At 41.8% G+C, this 16,542-nt stretch overlaps 1 protein-coding gene across 7 annotated transcripts in view; it reads right to left on the reverse strand.

Moving 5' to 3' along the window:
- BTRC (beta-transducin repeat containing E3 ubiquitin protein ligase) overlaps nt 1–16,542 on the reverse strand; it is a 119,576-nt gene that overhangs the window by 588 nt on the left and 102,446 nt on the right. For all 7 annotated transcript variants that reach the window (XM_067300164.1, XM_067300163.1, XM_067300162.1 and 4 more), the window contains 8 exons: nt 15,475–15,571; nt 14,429–14,566; nt 13,804–13,922; nt 11,169–11,418; nt 10,348–10,466; nt 5,873–5,983; nt 4,696–4,774; nt 848–1,041 (listed from right to left, as the gene is read on the reverse strand). In XM_067300164.1, coding sequence (XP_067156265.1) covers nt 880–1,041; nt 4,696–4,774; nt 5,873–5,983; nt 10,348–10,466; nt 11,169–11,418; nt 13,804–13,922; nt 14,429–14,566; nt 15,475–15,571 — 1,075 coding nt within the window. In that variant the 3' untranslated portion in view covers nt 848–879. The remainder of the gene's footprint in view (nt 1–847; nt 1,042–4,695; nt 4,775–5,872; nt 5,984–10,347; nt 10,467–11,168; nt 11,419–13,803; nt 13,923–14,428; nt 14,567–15,474; nt 15,572–16,542) is intronic.

Here is a 16,542-nt window from a genome sequence, read left to right on the forward strand (position 1 = left end):
AACAGAGCATTTGCAAGGTCACTGACACTGCGAACATCCTCTTGCAGAAGTCTGTCAGCCCTTCTGCCATTTTTCTCAAGCTACTAACAGGGGTGGTGCCCACCAAAGTGAGCAATCACGCCTATCCCACTCCGCTCTCATATATCAAATCTGCTCTGCAACTGACTCAAGCATAAGAAATATGATCTCTTCCCCACACTGTGTTGGCCAATACAAAAGGGTAAGGTGACGAACAAACCAGCCAAGCTCTGACATTAGCAATTTAACACACATGCTGTAGTAGGTAGAGAGAAGAAGGGCTAGGCCTTATGAATAAATGATTTGGCACATTGATGCATCTTGATTTAATCTGCCTGGGCTTGTGCCTCAGTGTCTTCTCTCCTAGCCAAACTGTTCTCTTGAATCAGCTTGCTGCAGAGCGAGAAGAATGGTCATCACTTCAGAGGGAGGGAACAAAGCTGGCACTTCTTGGCGAAGTCCTCCTGCCTGGTGACAACTGCCCAGGGTCAGGCCATCTGCATCCCCTTGTTAGGCAGCAGCTGCTCTACTCACTCTGCAGAAACCCTCCTTCTTTCTAGACAGCAGTGATAGCTGATTTAATTGTTGATGGTGATGGACAGAGGGGGAGGGGTTCTTCAGGAAAACTCATAGGCACCACATGCCACAAATCCTAGGATAAAGCCCCTATTCTAAGGCATCAAAACCATTTCTGTCTACAGGACACTGTAATGGCTGCTCATACAAGAGGAGAAATACTGACTGGTCCAGCTAGCCATTCAAGCAGCATGCTTGGCACTACATCCAGTGTCACCTTTGAGTCTCTTTTTATTTATGTATTTATTTTTACCTGTGCAAGTGTGAGGTACAGTGTAGTGTTATTTATCTTGAGATGTAGGTGTATGTTCTGGATGGGGAACGAGTGGATTCTGCTTGGGCAGCTGGGTCATTCAGAAAATCCCAGATGAGGATGGTGTCATCATGTGAGCTGCTGACGATCTGGAACTCATCAAACTGAAGTCGAAAGACTCTTCCAGAATGCTCCTAAATGCAAGCAGGAGACGCAGCGTGTTACTTCGCACACCTGCTGGCTCCTGGGATAGAGCAGGGAAGACAAACTTGGGTTCGGTTCTAGGATAGAATTAATTTCTCAGACAGGAAACCCCACATGACACATTGTGCATCATCACCCACGTAGCGTAAACTAAGCCCTCTTTCAGTGAGCTGAAGAGAGTTTGCCATTTCTGAGTTCTTGGCTAGCAGGAAGTTTATAGTTATCCCATTACCCCTTCAGTCCCCATACACACACTGTGAAGAACAAACCAAGCTCCCTCCACAACACAGTTCAGCCTGGTGTTTTGTCTTCCTTGCTCTACTGTGTAATTTTTTCCCGAAATCACATCATTACCATATGCAGTAGGTTAAAGGGGAAGAGATGAGAATTTTGCATTCAAGACTTGGCACCATCGCTACTGCTGAAGAGGAAAGAGCTTAATACTGGAGGACACTAAGGAGACTGTTGTAAAGTCCGGTGACACAGTAATAATTCCTCTTAAGCAGTTCTAAAAATATGAACTAGAAAGGGCATTCTTTATAGGCAGTTTGCATTCTGCTCTGAGGCTGAGTGGAAATGGCATGACAATTTGGCAAGAGTTCAGACTGTAATTAACAGGAGGCAACTGCAAGATCCTGGATATCACGGAGCAAATCCACTGTGGTTCCCTTTTTTGCTGGCTATTTTTTCTTGGTGCCTACTGCTGCAAGAGTGAGCAGTGGCCTCCTCCTCAGTCAGAAGGGAACAGAAACCATGCAAGTGGTTTCAGCAAGTGGATAGGGCAAGTCCTATCTCTTCCATTAATAAACATTTCTCTGCAGTGCTCACATAGTGGAAGTGGCCTAGGGTCAGGAACAGAAATGTGGTTAAAAATGTTCTAATACTGAAAATACAGATTTTTCAAATATTCAGATATAAGAGAATAGTTAACTACTAAATGGGAAGCCTCTGTCTTATGGCACAGGATTCCAGAAACAAAGCTTAGTTTGCAAAGCACAGAGAGAACACAACAGCTGTTTTAAAGGGAATCTTTAAATCTTCACATTAACTGAAAATACACACACCAAAGTCAGATTCTATTTGTAAGATAAATTAAAAAAAAATCCAATCACTGGAACCTTCCTGATCTTCTAACCAAATCATCTGAATTCATCTTAAAAATACTTTATAGGTTTCTGACACTCCACCTGCTCCAAAGGGAACTCTGTTTCCAGTTTCTATGATGTATCAGTGATGTAAAGAAGTCCCTGCTAAAAAATATCACTTCAACAGCCAGATCCACTGAGGGACTGTTCACAGGGGCACCGAAAGAGATGGGTATGTCTAAAAACTGTTTTGAAAACCCTTCTTTTTCCCCAGTCACTGTAGGCTAATGAAAGCTGCCATAAAAGTTCCACATAGCACCTGCCCTTTGCCGCTGCAGTGGTGGGGGCAATAAGCAGACTGCACATCACAAGTGGAGGCTGCAAGGACCTGGACTCTTTAGCTGATAAGGAAAGCTGTACCGTGTGCTTATTCTGAGCCTGGAAAGCTGCTGTCAGACTCATGTAGCTGCTCTTTCAGCTAAAAGACGACAAAACCGGAAAGGACCTGGCATGCAGTGAGCATTCGTTATCTGCGGACTTTCCTCCCACTGTTTGAAAATTGAACACGAGCAGCAGGAGACTCACGATGTTCATTGTGCAGCCCGGTTTAATTTTGGAGGCCAAGGGAAGAGAGGAAAAAAAAAACCCATGGGTAAGCGGGTATAAGGACACCCTGTTGTCATAAACATGAAAAGCCCTGAAAGCACCACAACAGCCTCCTCTGCCCCTCCTCTTTTGGCCCCCTCCATTGCTATCAAACAGGGATTTATGAGTATCCATGTGTTGAGATTCCTACAGTGTTTCCATCCCACCGCTTCTGATTTATAATATAATTAGTTGGGGCACTTGAGCTGTCCACTGCTGGAAAATGCAGAGGAAATCACAGTAGTTAAATTAAGTCTACAGGTTACTAAGCACACATTTGTCTCAGGCTGGAACAGGAACACTACTAATAGCATGCTAAAGTCTTAGACTTTCAGGATATGTGTTCATGGGCACAGAGTTGTTCCACAGTTTGCAAATGAGTGGCCGATGACAAAAGGTTTTTTCTGGATTTCAGCCATGAAACTATTTGCAGTTCTATTTGGCTAACAAGAATGTTTTTCAACGTAGTACCTGCAGGCATCCAAGGCTCTCACAGACTCTTATTCTGCAGCTTATGGTCTAAATACAAGATTGAAAAAAAGTTAGCATGGCTTAATGAGCTACTGCCTGTCAGCCGAGTCACTGTAAACCCTCACAGCCTGTGCCAAATGTGAAGTAAAAGACATTAGTGAAATGTATAGCAACAGTGGCAATTCAGGTGGTCGATGAGCGCGCAGGTCACCTACAGCAGCTTGGCTGATGAGAGGTAACCACATGTTTAGAGAATCAGACAGCCTCTGTATGCTGTTGGTTTAGAGCAAAGACATCAGTCACATGACACAGCAGGAACTGGTTTAATGTATCCAGACTCCATCACAGCCCAAATATTTCTTTTCTAAAAGCAAGAACTTCAGTACTTCTTTTTCAATGTGAATTTGGTACGGGACTGAAATCTTCCTTTATCCCCAGCGCAAGTATTGTCAGAGCAGCAACAGTCCAAGTTTTAGGGATGAATGGGATGCAGAGATGCTTATAGGAACCATCCCATGGCCTTGACTGCACTGGTGTTTTTCTCACAACCTTCCCACATTATTCTAAAACCAGTGAGGAGCCTCTGCTAAGCACTGCTGTGAATGATGTTATCACTCACACAACGACACCTTTACCACACCTTCATCAGACCTGCACTAAACATCAACAGACAGCATGAGAGCAATGCCAGTGTAGTCACTGTCTAAGGATGAGGAAGTTTCACTGTTTGTTCCTTCCAGTCATTAGCCTCTCTTTCCTTTAGCACTCAAAAGCCAGTAAAAAGCATTTTCAAGGTTGCTTTTGCTCTTGTTCCTCCAAAAATTGGAATGTACTTCCTTTCTTCAGGAAATTTCATGTCAACAACTCAGACAGCATGGACTACATCATTAGATACATATATGGGCTAGGAAAACCCATTGGCACATGGATTCCAAGACAGGGAAGTCTCATAAACGGATTTAGTTATGAACTTAAAACCAGGTAACAAAACTTCAAAAGTGAAAGAAACCTCCACAGGTTCTAATTTTTAATTACACTGCAATGTTAAAAAAAAAAAAAAAAGTTGGACTCCCAAAGAAGAGAGACCCCTCCGCCCAAAAGACAAATAAAAAGATGTAACTACCCCCTCTAGCCACATGGAAGTGTGTGCATTAAGCCTAATGGTAGTGAAAACTAATATATCTGCTTGAAGATAGTCCTCAGTGCTGCAGTGATGCAAAATACTGCAGTGATGACAAGACTATGCAGGAGAGAATTGACCCTCTGAAGTGACAGTCTATGACTGGCTGTGGAATCTATATTGGGCAGGTCTTTCAAGCTCCCTCAAACTCCCTCATTTTCTAGTAAACCTGCAGCTTTCTTGGGACCCTGTTTTCTAGATCTTGCAATCCTGATCAAGCACGCTTTTCTACTCTCTCCACCACCCCTAACAAAAACTCTTACCACAAGGGTTCGCAGGCAGAGGGTCCCTGCTGGAGCACGGGGGTCCAGAGCAGCCACCAGATCCCACACTTTAATTTTCCTAGTAGTGAAAACATAGACAAACACCACAGCTCTGTTAAAGAGAAGAGAGCAAGTGTTTACTGAGCAAAAATTAACTGTTCGCACAGCTTAGCTAATACACAAGTTCATGGGAAACTACACAAATCTTTCTGCTCTTGAGACCTGGTTCTTGCATTTCCCCTCTATAAAGCTCACGGAGCTTAATAGCAGAAAAAAATGTGCAGTTAACATAAAGTAAAACACATAAAAGCAGGTGACGATAACTAACAAAGAAACATGGAGGAGGGTTAGCGCAGATACCTAGTCTGTAGTGACAAATGGCCCAAAAGACATAATCACAGTTGGGAAAGAATGTGAGGATTTGTGTAATGAAGGTGCTATATATTTTCTTATATATATATATATATATTCTTGTGTGTCAGCCTCTGCACTTATCTGACTCTCCAAATAGGAACTCATCCTCTCCTTTAACTGATACCAGTCTTTCTCTTTTCCAAGGACAACAGTGACGCATAATAAAATTGTTCAACCTAAACTTGTGGCAAGAGTGAATTGTTGCAAGTAGCAATTGCAGGTGGCTTCTATGGAATCTTCAGACACCTCCTCCCCTGAATCAGCAAATCTGTTTCTGTTACCAAACCAAGAACAGGTAACCAGGACCTGATGTCCAGCTCTGGGGAAAAGTGATACATGCAAATATGCTCACACAGCAACTAAGCACTGTTAAAAAGATGTACTGCATTTGTAAAAAAGCAGTATCATTTTTTGCTTATGGACAGATTTCTGATCTGCCACAAAAACCTCTACTTTTGCAGGGAGAGAACTACGGGTTGTTCTTACCAGTGGCTCAACTAGAAGAGGTTTCAGATCGAGTCTGTCAGATATTCTTACGAGCTAAGGAACTGGACTACACACATCAAACCACACTGACTTATTTCAAAGGAAGAAAAAAAAGTGTACTTTGCAGCACGCTTCTTATTTACTGGCCATGAAAAGGGCCTCTCAGTATGATAGACAAGGAGTCTAATCTTTATAAGGAATGTCTAGCAAAGCAGGATGAGAGAGACGAAAAGAGACAGGAGGATTCAAGGTATCCAGACTGCACTGACAGCCTCACCCATCATATGCCCCGCTGACTATCCTCTTGTTATCAAAGCGTATGCATCTCACCAACTCTTCATGGCCTTCCAGTACTCGTAAACACGCCCCGCACTCGATATCCCACAGCCTGGAAGAGATTAGAAAGAAGTACCGAGAATTTTTGAAGATCTCATTATTGCAAGGAAAGATTTGGTCCTTTCTTGTACTTAATGGAAACTTGGAAATAAAGATTATGATGAAACAACATAGAAGAAACCAACTACATTCATCATTCCTTTTCCTGCAGTTAAGCTGGATGCATGTTTTTCAACATGACCCTTTTATGTTGCAGTACCACAAGGGAAATGATTCAGAGATCCAAATATTTTAAGACCAGAGGGGTCTAGTATCTGCTGATCTAGTAACACAAGACACAGGATATCTCTGTTATCCTTGTAGTGAGCTTCATAATTTTGTTTTACTGAAGTCCATTTTTCATAAAAATATCCTGTCTTGACTAGAAGATGGTAGGAGAGGGAGACTTACCAATCCTCTTGGCATCTTGTTGCAATAGGTAAAGTGCCTTCACAGGGTATACAACTCTTCTTGTACCCCTACACGCCTATTTCTGACTTGGAAGCTAATGTCGGACAAATTTAGACATCAATATAGTGGTGACAGGCACAAGAATTTACAAGCCCTTTTTTATTCACCAATTTCTTCCAATGAAGGTATGTTTACTCTGTAATCAAGGCACCTTATGCGGAAGCTAAAATGTTGGGCATTCTAAATTTATTATTTTGTAATGCATTCTCTTCTTGCTCTCAGATAATTTCTGTGGCTCTCTGCTGAACTGTTCCTAACACTCCAATAGCCTTAAAAAATTCTGGCACCAAAAACTGGACATAGCATTCCAGTAAGAGTCCCAGCCATGTGTTATGCTCTCAAATGTAAATAACTCAGAGTCTTGGGCTTCGTGAAGGATTTTTCCATGGAGAATAAATTAAAATACATCAATTTTTACACTTACACACTACATTGACAAATCTTTAAGAAATGTTTGAAACAGTTACGAAATAAGTCTATTTGCTTTCCATACTTTTGTCAGTTTCTTGACATAACTCCCAATTATCATGGATAAAGAAGGATTATTTGCCTCCAAGAACTGAAGTTCTTTGACATGTATTATCTGTATGTATTCCACCTCTGGATGATACGCGCTCTGTTCATGACAAACAGTAATCTTTTAATAGCAGTATCTACCGAGACCCTATGACACACAGCTGAAAGAAGAGAGCAGTCACAGAAGTTTTTAAATGTTCATTAAATTAGAGTTCAGACTGACATGAACTTCACAGTAGTGAGGAAGACGGGTGGTTCACGGAATCTCTCTGGGTGACTCATCTCAAAACAGAACAGCTGCTGAGGGGTCAGGTCACTTTTCCTTGAGAGAGAGACACAGAGAGAGAGAAATTGTCCTCACATATTTTAGTCCTGAGATTCCCCCAGGGAATAATCCAGATGCAGTGAATGTGTGCTCAGGGTTGATGGCTAATGATTTCTGCAGTCCTGCCAAAACAAGCTGCTCTCCCTCTGGACAATGGAGGAATGAACAGAACTCCTTCTTCATTGTAGGACTTGGAAAGGATTTGTCTACGCCTACATTTGAGGTCAAGGAGGAGCAGAAGATGATTCTTCGATCACTGAAGTTGATCTTTCAGGAATCTGTGAAGATCCCAACAGTTTTCACATTAGTACCAGTACACCAGTCAAGGTCAGAGCAAGCAACTCCATGGCAAAGGTCAGCCAAAGGCACTCTGGCTGGTCAGACAGCATTAAGTTTCCCAAGGACTGTCAACAGGATGGATAATGCCAGAAATGAACTGGTGCAGAAAGGTTCAAAGCGCAATTGTGTGCCAGGAACTTTCATGCCATGTGTTTCCATTTCTTGCCATCAATCCTAAGTTTGCCAGCAGCTTTGGGAAGCTGCATCACAGTAATTCAGGCCTGTATCATCAGTTTGAGTTTCTACCTGAATCCAATTAAAAAAGATGATCAAGTCCCCAGCCATGTGGGGAATGGACCTTCGTGTACAAAAGGGATAATCACTATTCAAGAGCTGCATATCTCAAATCTTCAGCTCCATGAAGCCTAGCAGAATTGAGTGCCAAGGGCGCCTTCCAGATTTGATAACCTTCTCAAGTTTCTACTTCTTTAAACAGTCAAAGAACCAAAAAGAGAACTATTCTCAGGCTTAAGAACTAACTACAAAAATTTACGACAAAGCACACGCAGGCAAGGACACTACAAACTCTTCCTTCCTATAGCTTTGGGAAAACATCTGGAATTAGAGGGAGGCCTGCAATAATCTCACCCTTTAATTGTCTTGAAGTCCTGGCAGAGTTGGAAGATGTGCAGAATGCGGGCAAGCCTGAATCCCCACCACCTAGAGAGAAAGTTGCTTTCTAAAGAGTCCAGTACCAGATCCCCAGGATGCACACGGACGGGAGGGTGAATACACAGATGCAAATCAACCATTCATTTGAAGATGAACCCAAGATGATGCAGTCCAACTTCTCTTGATTTTCATGTTCTAAATTTTCTTTTTTTCTTTTTTTTTTCCTTTTCTATACAGAGCTTGTGTGTGGTAATTAAAAGCTTTGGCCCTAGAGGCCAGGATATTGAAGTGGTTGGATTTAGTAACTTGATTAAACTTGATGGGTCAGTTTCTACCTGATGCAAATCAGCACAATTATAGTGATGCCTACAGATATATGTCCTTTTACACTGGTAAAATTTCTGGCCTAAACCAAAACCTAAATCATTTTCAGACATGGAGTCTCTCTACATAAGAATGATTTTAATTTCCCAGCTATGTCTAATGCTCCTTGGATTTGCAGGTGCAGAACTGGAAATCACATAGTCTCATTTCCTTTTGGAAGAAAGTTTCCCTGCAACTGAGGAATGACAAACTTCAAATTCCATATCAGGCTACAACCTCTATTAAGGCCAACACACAGCACCTGGTATTTTACAGCAGATTAAAATCAAACATACAAAACATCAGGCCACCCAGGAAGAGGAGTTAGTAACCTGCCCTTTTTTAATCACCCTTCCATTGACATGTGCCCTCTGCTAATGGCTGAAAGAAAAGTAAGTGAACAGGTAAGCCTTGTGCCTTGCCCACACAGCTGTGAAATTTGACTTCTGTCAAGATTCACTGCCAACATTCCTGAAATTCTAGCACAATTTATTTGTTGACTAGGGATTTTGTCCAGTGTAAGCATAAAAGTAATCACATTCCTCTTTAGTGTTATTACTATATTGACATTTATTTTTATTCATATTACAAGTTATATTTTAAAATCTTCCCTAAGTGCTGCAATATTTAACTACTTCTTACTCTAACTCTGGGACCAAAGTTTCACAGTACAATTGCAGATCTATATTTTTAGTATTTGAAGTGCAGCAGTTCTCATCATAAGTTGGGCTATTCTTATAAAATACCTGTAACACTTTTTCCCCTATTTAAGAGAGGAAAGTCCCAGCTCTCTTGGACCACCTGCTTTTCTTCCTCAGCCATGGTCTCAGACAGCCATACAGTAAAATCCGGTACAAGAACTTGGTGATGTCAACCAAAGGACCTTCACTTTCCTACAGAATCCAGAGCAGGGAGAGGCAGCTTGTTGGAAACAAAGCCCACAGGCAAACAGTAGGATGAATAATTTTCACTGAGGAGAAATGATTTTCAACATGGAAAGTGAAGTTTTTCTGCTTAGGCTGTCCAGCTTTCAAGTTTTATTGGAAGGCACAGAGTTCTTTGAAACAGTGGCAAAGACTAAAAAGGAGGCTGTTCTTCCTGTTTGCACGATGAAGCCATTTCCCTAGGTCACTTACATTATTATTCAAGTTTGCTTGATGCCCCTAGCGAAGGTGACAGTGGGACATCTCTCTGTCAGCAGCTGCAGGTTGTAGGGAGAAATCCTGGCTCATATCAGAAGGAGTTAAATCTCAGATTGCAACCAGGGCAGCTGGAGAAGCGCAAAAGGGAGCAAACTGAACTTCATGCTCTAAGCCAGCTGTTCCAAACTTTACCAGGTGCCAAGTACCACAAGAGGAGTTTGGCGAGAGCCCAGGAGGATTTCTGCAGAGGATTAAATGCCTCTTACTGCAAATCTGACCCCTTTAACTAGACACATAGCCCAATTAAAATATCACAAGAGGACATGACATAAAGTGGTACTTGCCAGCTCTTTCATACACCAGAATTGTCAGAGCAATGCAACTCGTTGATTAGTATGGGCCTCTTGAGATACAGAGGATAAAAGACAACACAGTAAAAAAGGCTTCTAATATCTCTATCCAGTAGCTCCCAGTGTTCTACACCAAAGGAAGCATATTTCAAAGACGACAAGGGTACGGACCACTGTAGTTACCTAACCTCTGCACGTCCCAGGGAACCAGACACAACGTGCTTGCACAGAACTCTGCAGTGGGGAATGTCTCTCTCACCTGATAGTATTATCTGAAGAGCCACTCACTACTAGCCTGTCTCTGTACTGCAGACACGCAATGCCTCGTTTGTGGCCATTTAAGGTGCGCACAAATTCGCAGGTACTAGTGTTCCATACCTGTGACAGGAGAGGGATGGGGAAAAACACAGAGAAAAAATTATTAAGAAGAGACTAACAAAAGCTGGTATCTGTGAGAAATATAGGTGCACCCAGAATGTTTGTAATTGAAAACACTATCATTAAGATTAGGAGAATTACCCTTTCAATGACCTGTGACAATGACTTGCGACTACAGGCTGCAGCTGTTAGCAGCTTGGGTCACTGTACATAGAAGGCTTTTGCCATTCTTTGCCATTTATAGCTTCCAAAATCAGGCTTTAACACTCTCAGACTGTGATTTAGTATACACAGGAACCAGATTTTTCTGAGTTTTAATGCTACCGATTGGGATCACAGCAGTAATTTTTAAGTGACTCCTATCCACTCACCTTTGCTTTTGCCCTCATGCTGCCCTCAACTGTTTGCATGACTGATGCTGAAACAAATTATGGAACTAGTCAGGTTGAAAAAGAACACAGGAAAAAAAAACAGTCCTTTTTCAACTGCAAGGGTACCTGTATCAGATGTGCCATACAGCTTTCTAAACAAGCTGTGTGAGCTCAACAGAGGAGGGATGAGTGGAAATGAGCAGCAGGAAGGACACTACTTTCAAAAGACGGCCTGTGTAATAACAGCCAAAGACTGTCTTCCCTATCTGGTCATTGTTCTTGGTTATTAAATTCCCAATGCTGTTAATAAAAATCCTCTGAAACACCTCACCTTTATAGTTCTGTCACCTGATGCTGATACAATGTACTTGTCATCAAAGTCCACTACGTTGACAGCAGCTCGGTGCCCTACTAGCACCCTCCTTAGGGTGATATCTGTCGGCGAAGCCATGTCCCACACGGCAATGGAACGGTCTTTGGAACATGTCACCATCATGCCGTTATTAAAGCGGAGGTGCAGTACTGCTTCGCAGTGGTGAATCAGTGTATTCAGCATCTCGCCTGCGTTCACATCCCACACCCTGCAATTTCAAGTAGCAAACCAGAGATGAAAAGGGTTAAAAACTGTACAGTAGACTTTCTGCAGAGAGAGGGGTTGGGGGGGAGGTAATCAACTCTCTAGCAATATTAGAGAAGCAAACAACACAAGTTATATCTAAATTGACTAAATATTTCATTAGAAGATGTATTATGCAAACCTGTTGATTACGGATATGCTGAGACAGTCCAGCAGCCAAAAACCCTGCAATGCAGTTAACACCATAAAAACAACCCAGCCAGAAAAAGCATTCTTTAATTAAGGGAATTTAGTGCTGAGGAAAGGTATGAGATTGACAGCCCTAAAGACTGATGGTTCCTCGTTATCTAAGCCTAACACACACTCCATTTCCAGTCTATGAGCACTTAAACATGACCTGGTAAGAAGCAAGTTCAGAAACAGATTTAGTCTTTGACCTCTCTCACAGGACTATCAACACAGAGGACAACTTATACAGAGGCAGAAGATAAGATAATACTTTTCAAACAAATGTAAGTAATTGCCAGAAGTTGCACAATGAATTGCATTTACTTGGCAACACATCTGGTACACAGCTACATTTTAGGAATGTACTAAATACTCAAATTAAGACAGAGCTTTTATGTCAATTTAATATTATTGGAATGAACTGTTTCAGATGAAAGATAAGATGAAAAAAGCTAGACAGTGCTCAAAATAGAGCTTCTATGACTTGAAATGGAGATTTTAAGCCTTAAAAATGTTCTTTTGGGACTGTTCTGTTTGCAAACTTTTTTAACCATCCATAAAGAAATGTCTTTTGGCAGTATCACAACTGTATCCCAGCTACACTGAGAGCAGAAAAACATATCTGTATCATCTGTATCATCAGACCTAACAGACTCTGGAAGTTGAAGCTTTTCTCTGCTAGTAAGGTAAACAGTGAGAAAAGGCAAGATGTGAGAAAGATTTCTAATGTCTTATTTTCTAATGCATGGAGGTTGAAACTTCTGGATTTCAAGTGAAAGAAAAGTACGCTGCCAATTATAGAATGCAAGGAAAAAAGACCGCAGACTAAAGACCTGTGCTATTAGCATACAAGCAATTTGCAGACAGGGTTGCCAAACTGAACAGGAGCTGGAGACCTACTGACTTCCCTGGACAAGTGCATCCCTGAGATCTGGGAAGCATTAAGAGCCCATCTGTACTGTCTATTGGATGAAGCCCCTCTTCCTGAGGAGATCCAAGGATAAAAGTGATGCATCCCACGTGCCTTTGGAGTCTGCACAAACATTTATAGATACAGTGGGAAACAAAGTATTTCTGGGCAAGTGGCCAGTCTGCAATTTGGCCTGCCTGGTCTGGTATGGAAAATGATAGTGCTTGTTACAGAGATCAGCCTCTCCTTTTGCAATCTGTGTTTAGCACAGTGCAGTTCCCACATTGTCTCTATACTGACTAATGTAGTGCTAGATCTCCAGGCAGGTGGTGTTGCCTAAATTCTGGATTCCTACTAATTATAAGACCCCCAAAATCTATCAGCACCACAAAACTGCATGCATCACATGTAAGGGACTGAATTTAACAGTCAGTAGCCTAACAGTGGTAGCTTACATACAAGCATGGTGAGAAGCCTGCAGCCATAGGAACACATGCTAAGAGCTTCAGAAAAGGCCCACTGACACAGCTTTTTGTCATCTGTAACTTCACTGCATGGGTGTTTTTCGTACTCTGACAAGAAGAGGATACATAACAGCATGGAGAAGATACACTTGCTCTCTCCTCTCCAGGTTCATATTGCAACTCACTAATTCAAATGTTGCTGTATTTACACTGCAGATTTTAGACTCTCTGGGATCATGTAATATGTCTAGTGAACTTCACATCTGCAAAGTGAAAGTAAGCACCTTAAGTCTTGACTTTAGGTGTCCAGCCTTTTACCAGAGATTGGAGGACAAGGTTAGAAAGATTGAATGGGAAGATACACCATGCTGAAATTGAATTTAAACCCACAGGAGATCTACTCACCCATCTTTTGTTAAAATTAAGGGAAAACAGCTAACTAAACCTTCAAACTTGCTTTCAGAAATTCAACCAACTTTTAAAGTTATTCTCAGGGAGAATTTAAAAACATTCTTAGGGAGTGTCCAAACATGCAAAACTGGGATGAAACAAAATGGTCTTCCTAAGTCATCTTGAGCTTGACTGACCTTTGCTTAAGTTCTCATTTCTCCTGGACAGCCACTTGCATGGACATCTGATAAACAAGGACAGTACACTACTCAACAAATGGGCTGAACTACTTCATGGAACTGATTGAACAGCACACATTTAAAGAAAGATCATTTCAGCAGCTAACAAGGCCAAGATCTTAGAGGCAGACAAAAAGCTCAGAATGAAGAGCACACACCTGACTGTTGAGTCTGAAGATCCAGTAATGATCACCCGTTCATCATACTGGAGGCACAGGACAGAACCCGTGTGTCCGGTGAGAATTCGCTTGCATTCCAATGTATTCTTATCCCAGATCTAGGATGGCAAACATTCAAAAACAGCCTGCTAAGTAAGTTTTTCATCACATAGTAAGCACTTACTGGTCTCGCTGTTCTGTTTTTTATTACAATACATCATCTACATTGCAGTTAGAACTTCTTTAGTGGCTTGGGCCAGTCTTCCACAGGCTCTTTAGTGCAATACATTAACATCTTTGATACTTCTGCCTTTATTATGAACATTGGTTTTACTCTTCTCATCAGGGCATAGTAATTACATAGTCTGTAATTACAGATAGACAGAAACTGTGCTGGCAAAGTCAGCTCAGTAAGCTCTCTTGCCACATACAACAGGCATATGTGCTGCTCAGGAGTGGGGTGGGGGAAGGAGGAGGCTAGGTTACATACTTGAAAGAAAAACATTCTTGGTATACAAAACCATTTAAGCAGAGTCTTGGCAGGTGCCACTGAAATTAGGACATAATATTATTTATGGGGTAAGCACTATATGCCATTGGGTATGCCATTCTGGAAAATTCTCACCTTGATAGTGTTGTCTCGTAGGCCACTTACTATCTTCTGATCATCATATTGTAAACAGTAAACCCCTTTGCTTGTCTCACTTCGGCAGTGGATTCTCTGTAAACTGTGCCTTCCACACCGCCAGTTTGACTCTATTGTCTTGAGGAGACACAGGAGAAAAAAAGAGAAATAAAAATAAAGCATAAAACTGTCTTCCTCCCTGTTTTTTTTGAGAAGACAGCACGTACTTTTATTCGCACCTTTTCCTGCAGTTAGGCTCATACAACGACGTAGTGTTCCAGAAGAAGCAACACACATGGTAAAATCAATTAAACATGCAAAGGCCTGGAAAATCTATTTTTTGCTAAGCTTTTCTGCATTGTCTGGAACGATGAGGGACAAGTGAGCTAAAAAGTATTTTCTGTCTCCAAGTCTCTGGGATTCAACGAAGGGAGAGTTTCAGCTGAGCTTTAGCCAAGTGCTTGTACAACCCTGCCACAACAGTACCTGAGCACCTCTTCTGCCATTAGGAAACTGCCAGAACATGCTATTTTGCTCACCACTAGATACAAGGCAACAGCGCCAACTTGCTTCCTGTTTCCGTGAGTCTTAGGATTGCAGTCTTTAGCTATGGACTTTCTCCCTGGCTCAGCTCCTGATATCTTCCCATAGTATCCTATTAGGTCTCATCTGCACTGGGCAGAGCAAAGCACGGTGGAACAGAGAACGTCAAGATGGTACGGTGTTGTTGTGACACCTGATATGCATGTTGTATAGACTGCTGACCCTGCGTGAGGTGGGGGGTTGGACCAGATGATCTCCAGAGGTCACTTCCGACCTCGACTATTCTGTGATTCTGTGATTCCATTTTCAAACAGCTGACTGAGCAATCCAACTCATCCTCTAAGGGAGTGATGAAGCCCTAGGACCTCATGTAAGTATCCCAAATCTACAAACTCTAAACAAACACAAACACATCATATTTAATGAAACCAATTTCAAAATTTCAGCCTCATGAATAAATCGGGGAGATTAAAAAAAAAAACACACCTGAAGATGTTTCTTACCTCTATATCCTGTATAATTTTGGGGTAAAGTGCTCTGTAGAAGGAGTTGGGTGGTGCAGTCCCATCAGGAGGCTTATTTTTAAATAGGTATTGTCCCCTGGAAGACAAAGAACAGTCCCACTGAACACAAATCTGTTTCAGCATTTTGGAGAAAGGTCTTCCCGACATTTTACAAATGGATAACAACTGTTGAAAAGCAGACACAGATTCTTATTCACACTTAATTTACTCTGTAAGACAGGATGGTTCCTTTTTCTGTTTGCCCTGCAACATATCTGTGTTTCATTCAGACACTGATAAATTCACGAGAAAGCAGTTACTAGTCACTCAGGGAAGGGAAACATATTATCTATTTTGGACATTAGCCCCCTTAACTCAATAGGAGGTGAGAATGGCTCACGTCCACAACACACATACCCTTATCATATGTCACCTTGAAAAGAAAATCAGCAAAGGAAATGAAAGAAGCCAGGGAACCCTCAAAATCACTATGCATTCAAGGCCAGCTTTGATCTGTATTAGCAGGAGCAATATCAGGTTTGGTACATGGACATTTTACTGCTACTACTAGATTTTGGTAAGCAACACTCATTTGCGGTGCCTTCCTCATTTCAATACTGATTTGGAATACTCATATCCCAAGCTAGATTTTTGCTACAAAAAAAATCCGCAAACGGCAATCACTACCTGCTGTGTAAAAAACTTTAATTCCTCATCCTGAAGTTAAGAAGCCACCAAACACGGTGTGGAAGCTAGTAAACCACACCATGGGCGTACTAACTGCTGTTCTGCCTGGCAACATGCCTCACAAAATGGAGAGAGGCACAAATGCCTCCGAGTGTAATCCTGGCATCAGAGGCAGAGAGTTTACACTGGGCCAGCACCCCGCTTCTCCCTCCCTTTCTCCATTATGGTATAATTAATTGTTCAATACTTCCTTGTGCATTTCTTTCTTGTCCTTTCCAAATGGTATAGCTCGAAACTCATTTGAGAGACCGTGTATTAGCTGTCCTGCTGTACTCTGGGCAAAATTTGAATTAGAGAAACCACAACAATGAACCAAAGCCG

Source organism: Apteryx mantelli, chromosome 7 (assembly GCF_036417845.1).
Source record: "Apteryx mantelli isolate bAptMan1 chromosome 7, bAptMan1.hap1, whole genome shotgun sequence".
Lineage (NCBI taxonomy): Eukaryota > Metazoa > Chordata > Aves > Apterygiformes > Apterygidae > Apteryx > Apteryx mantelli.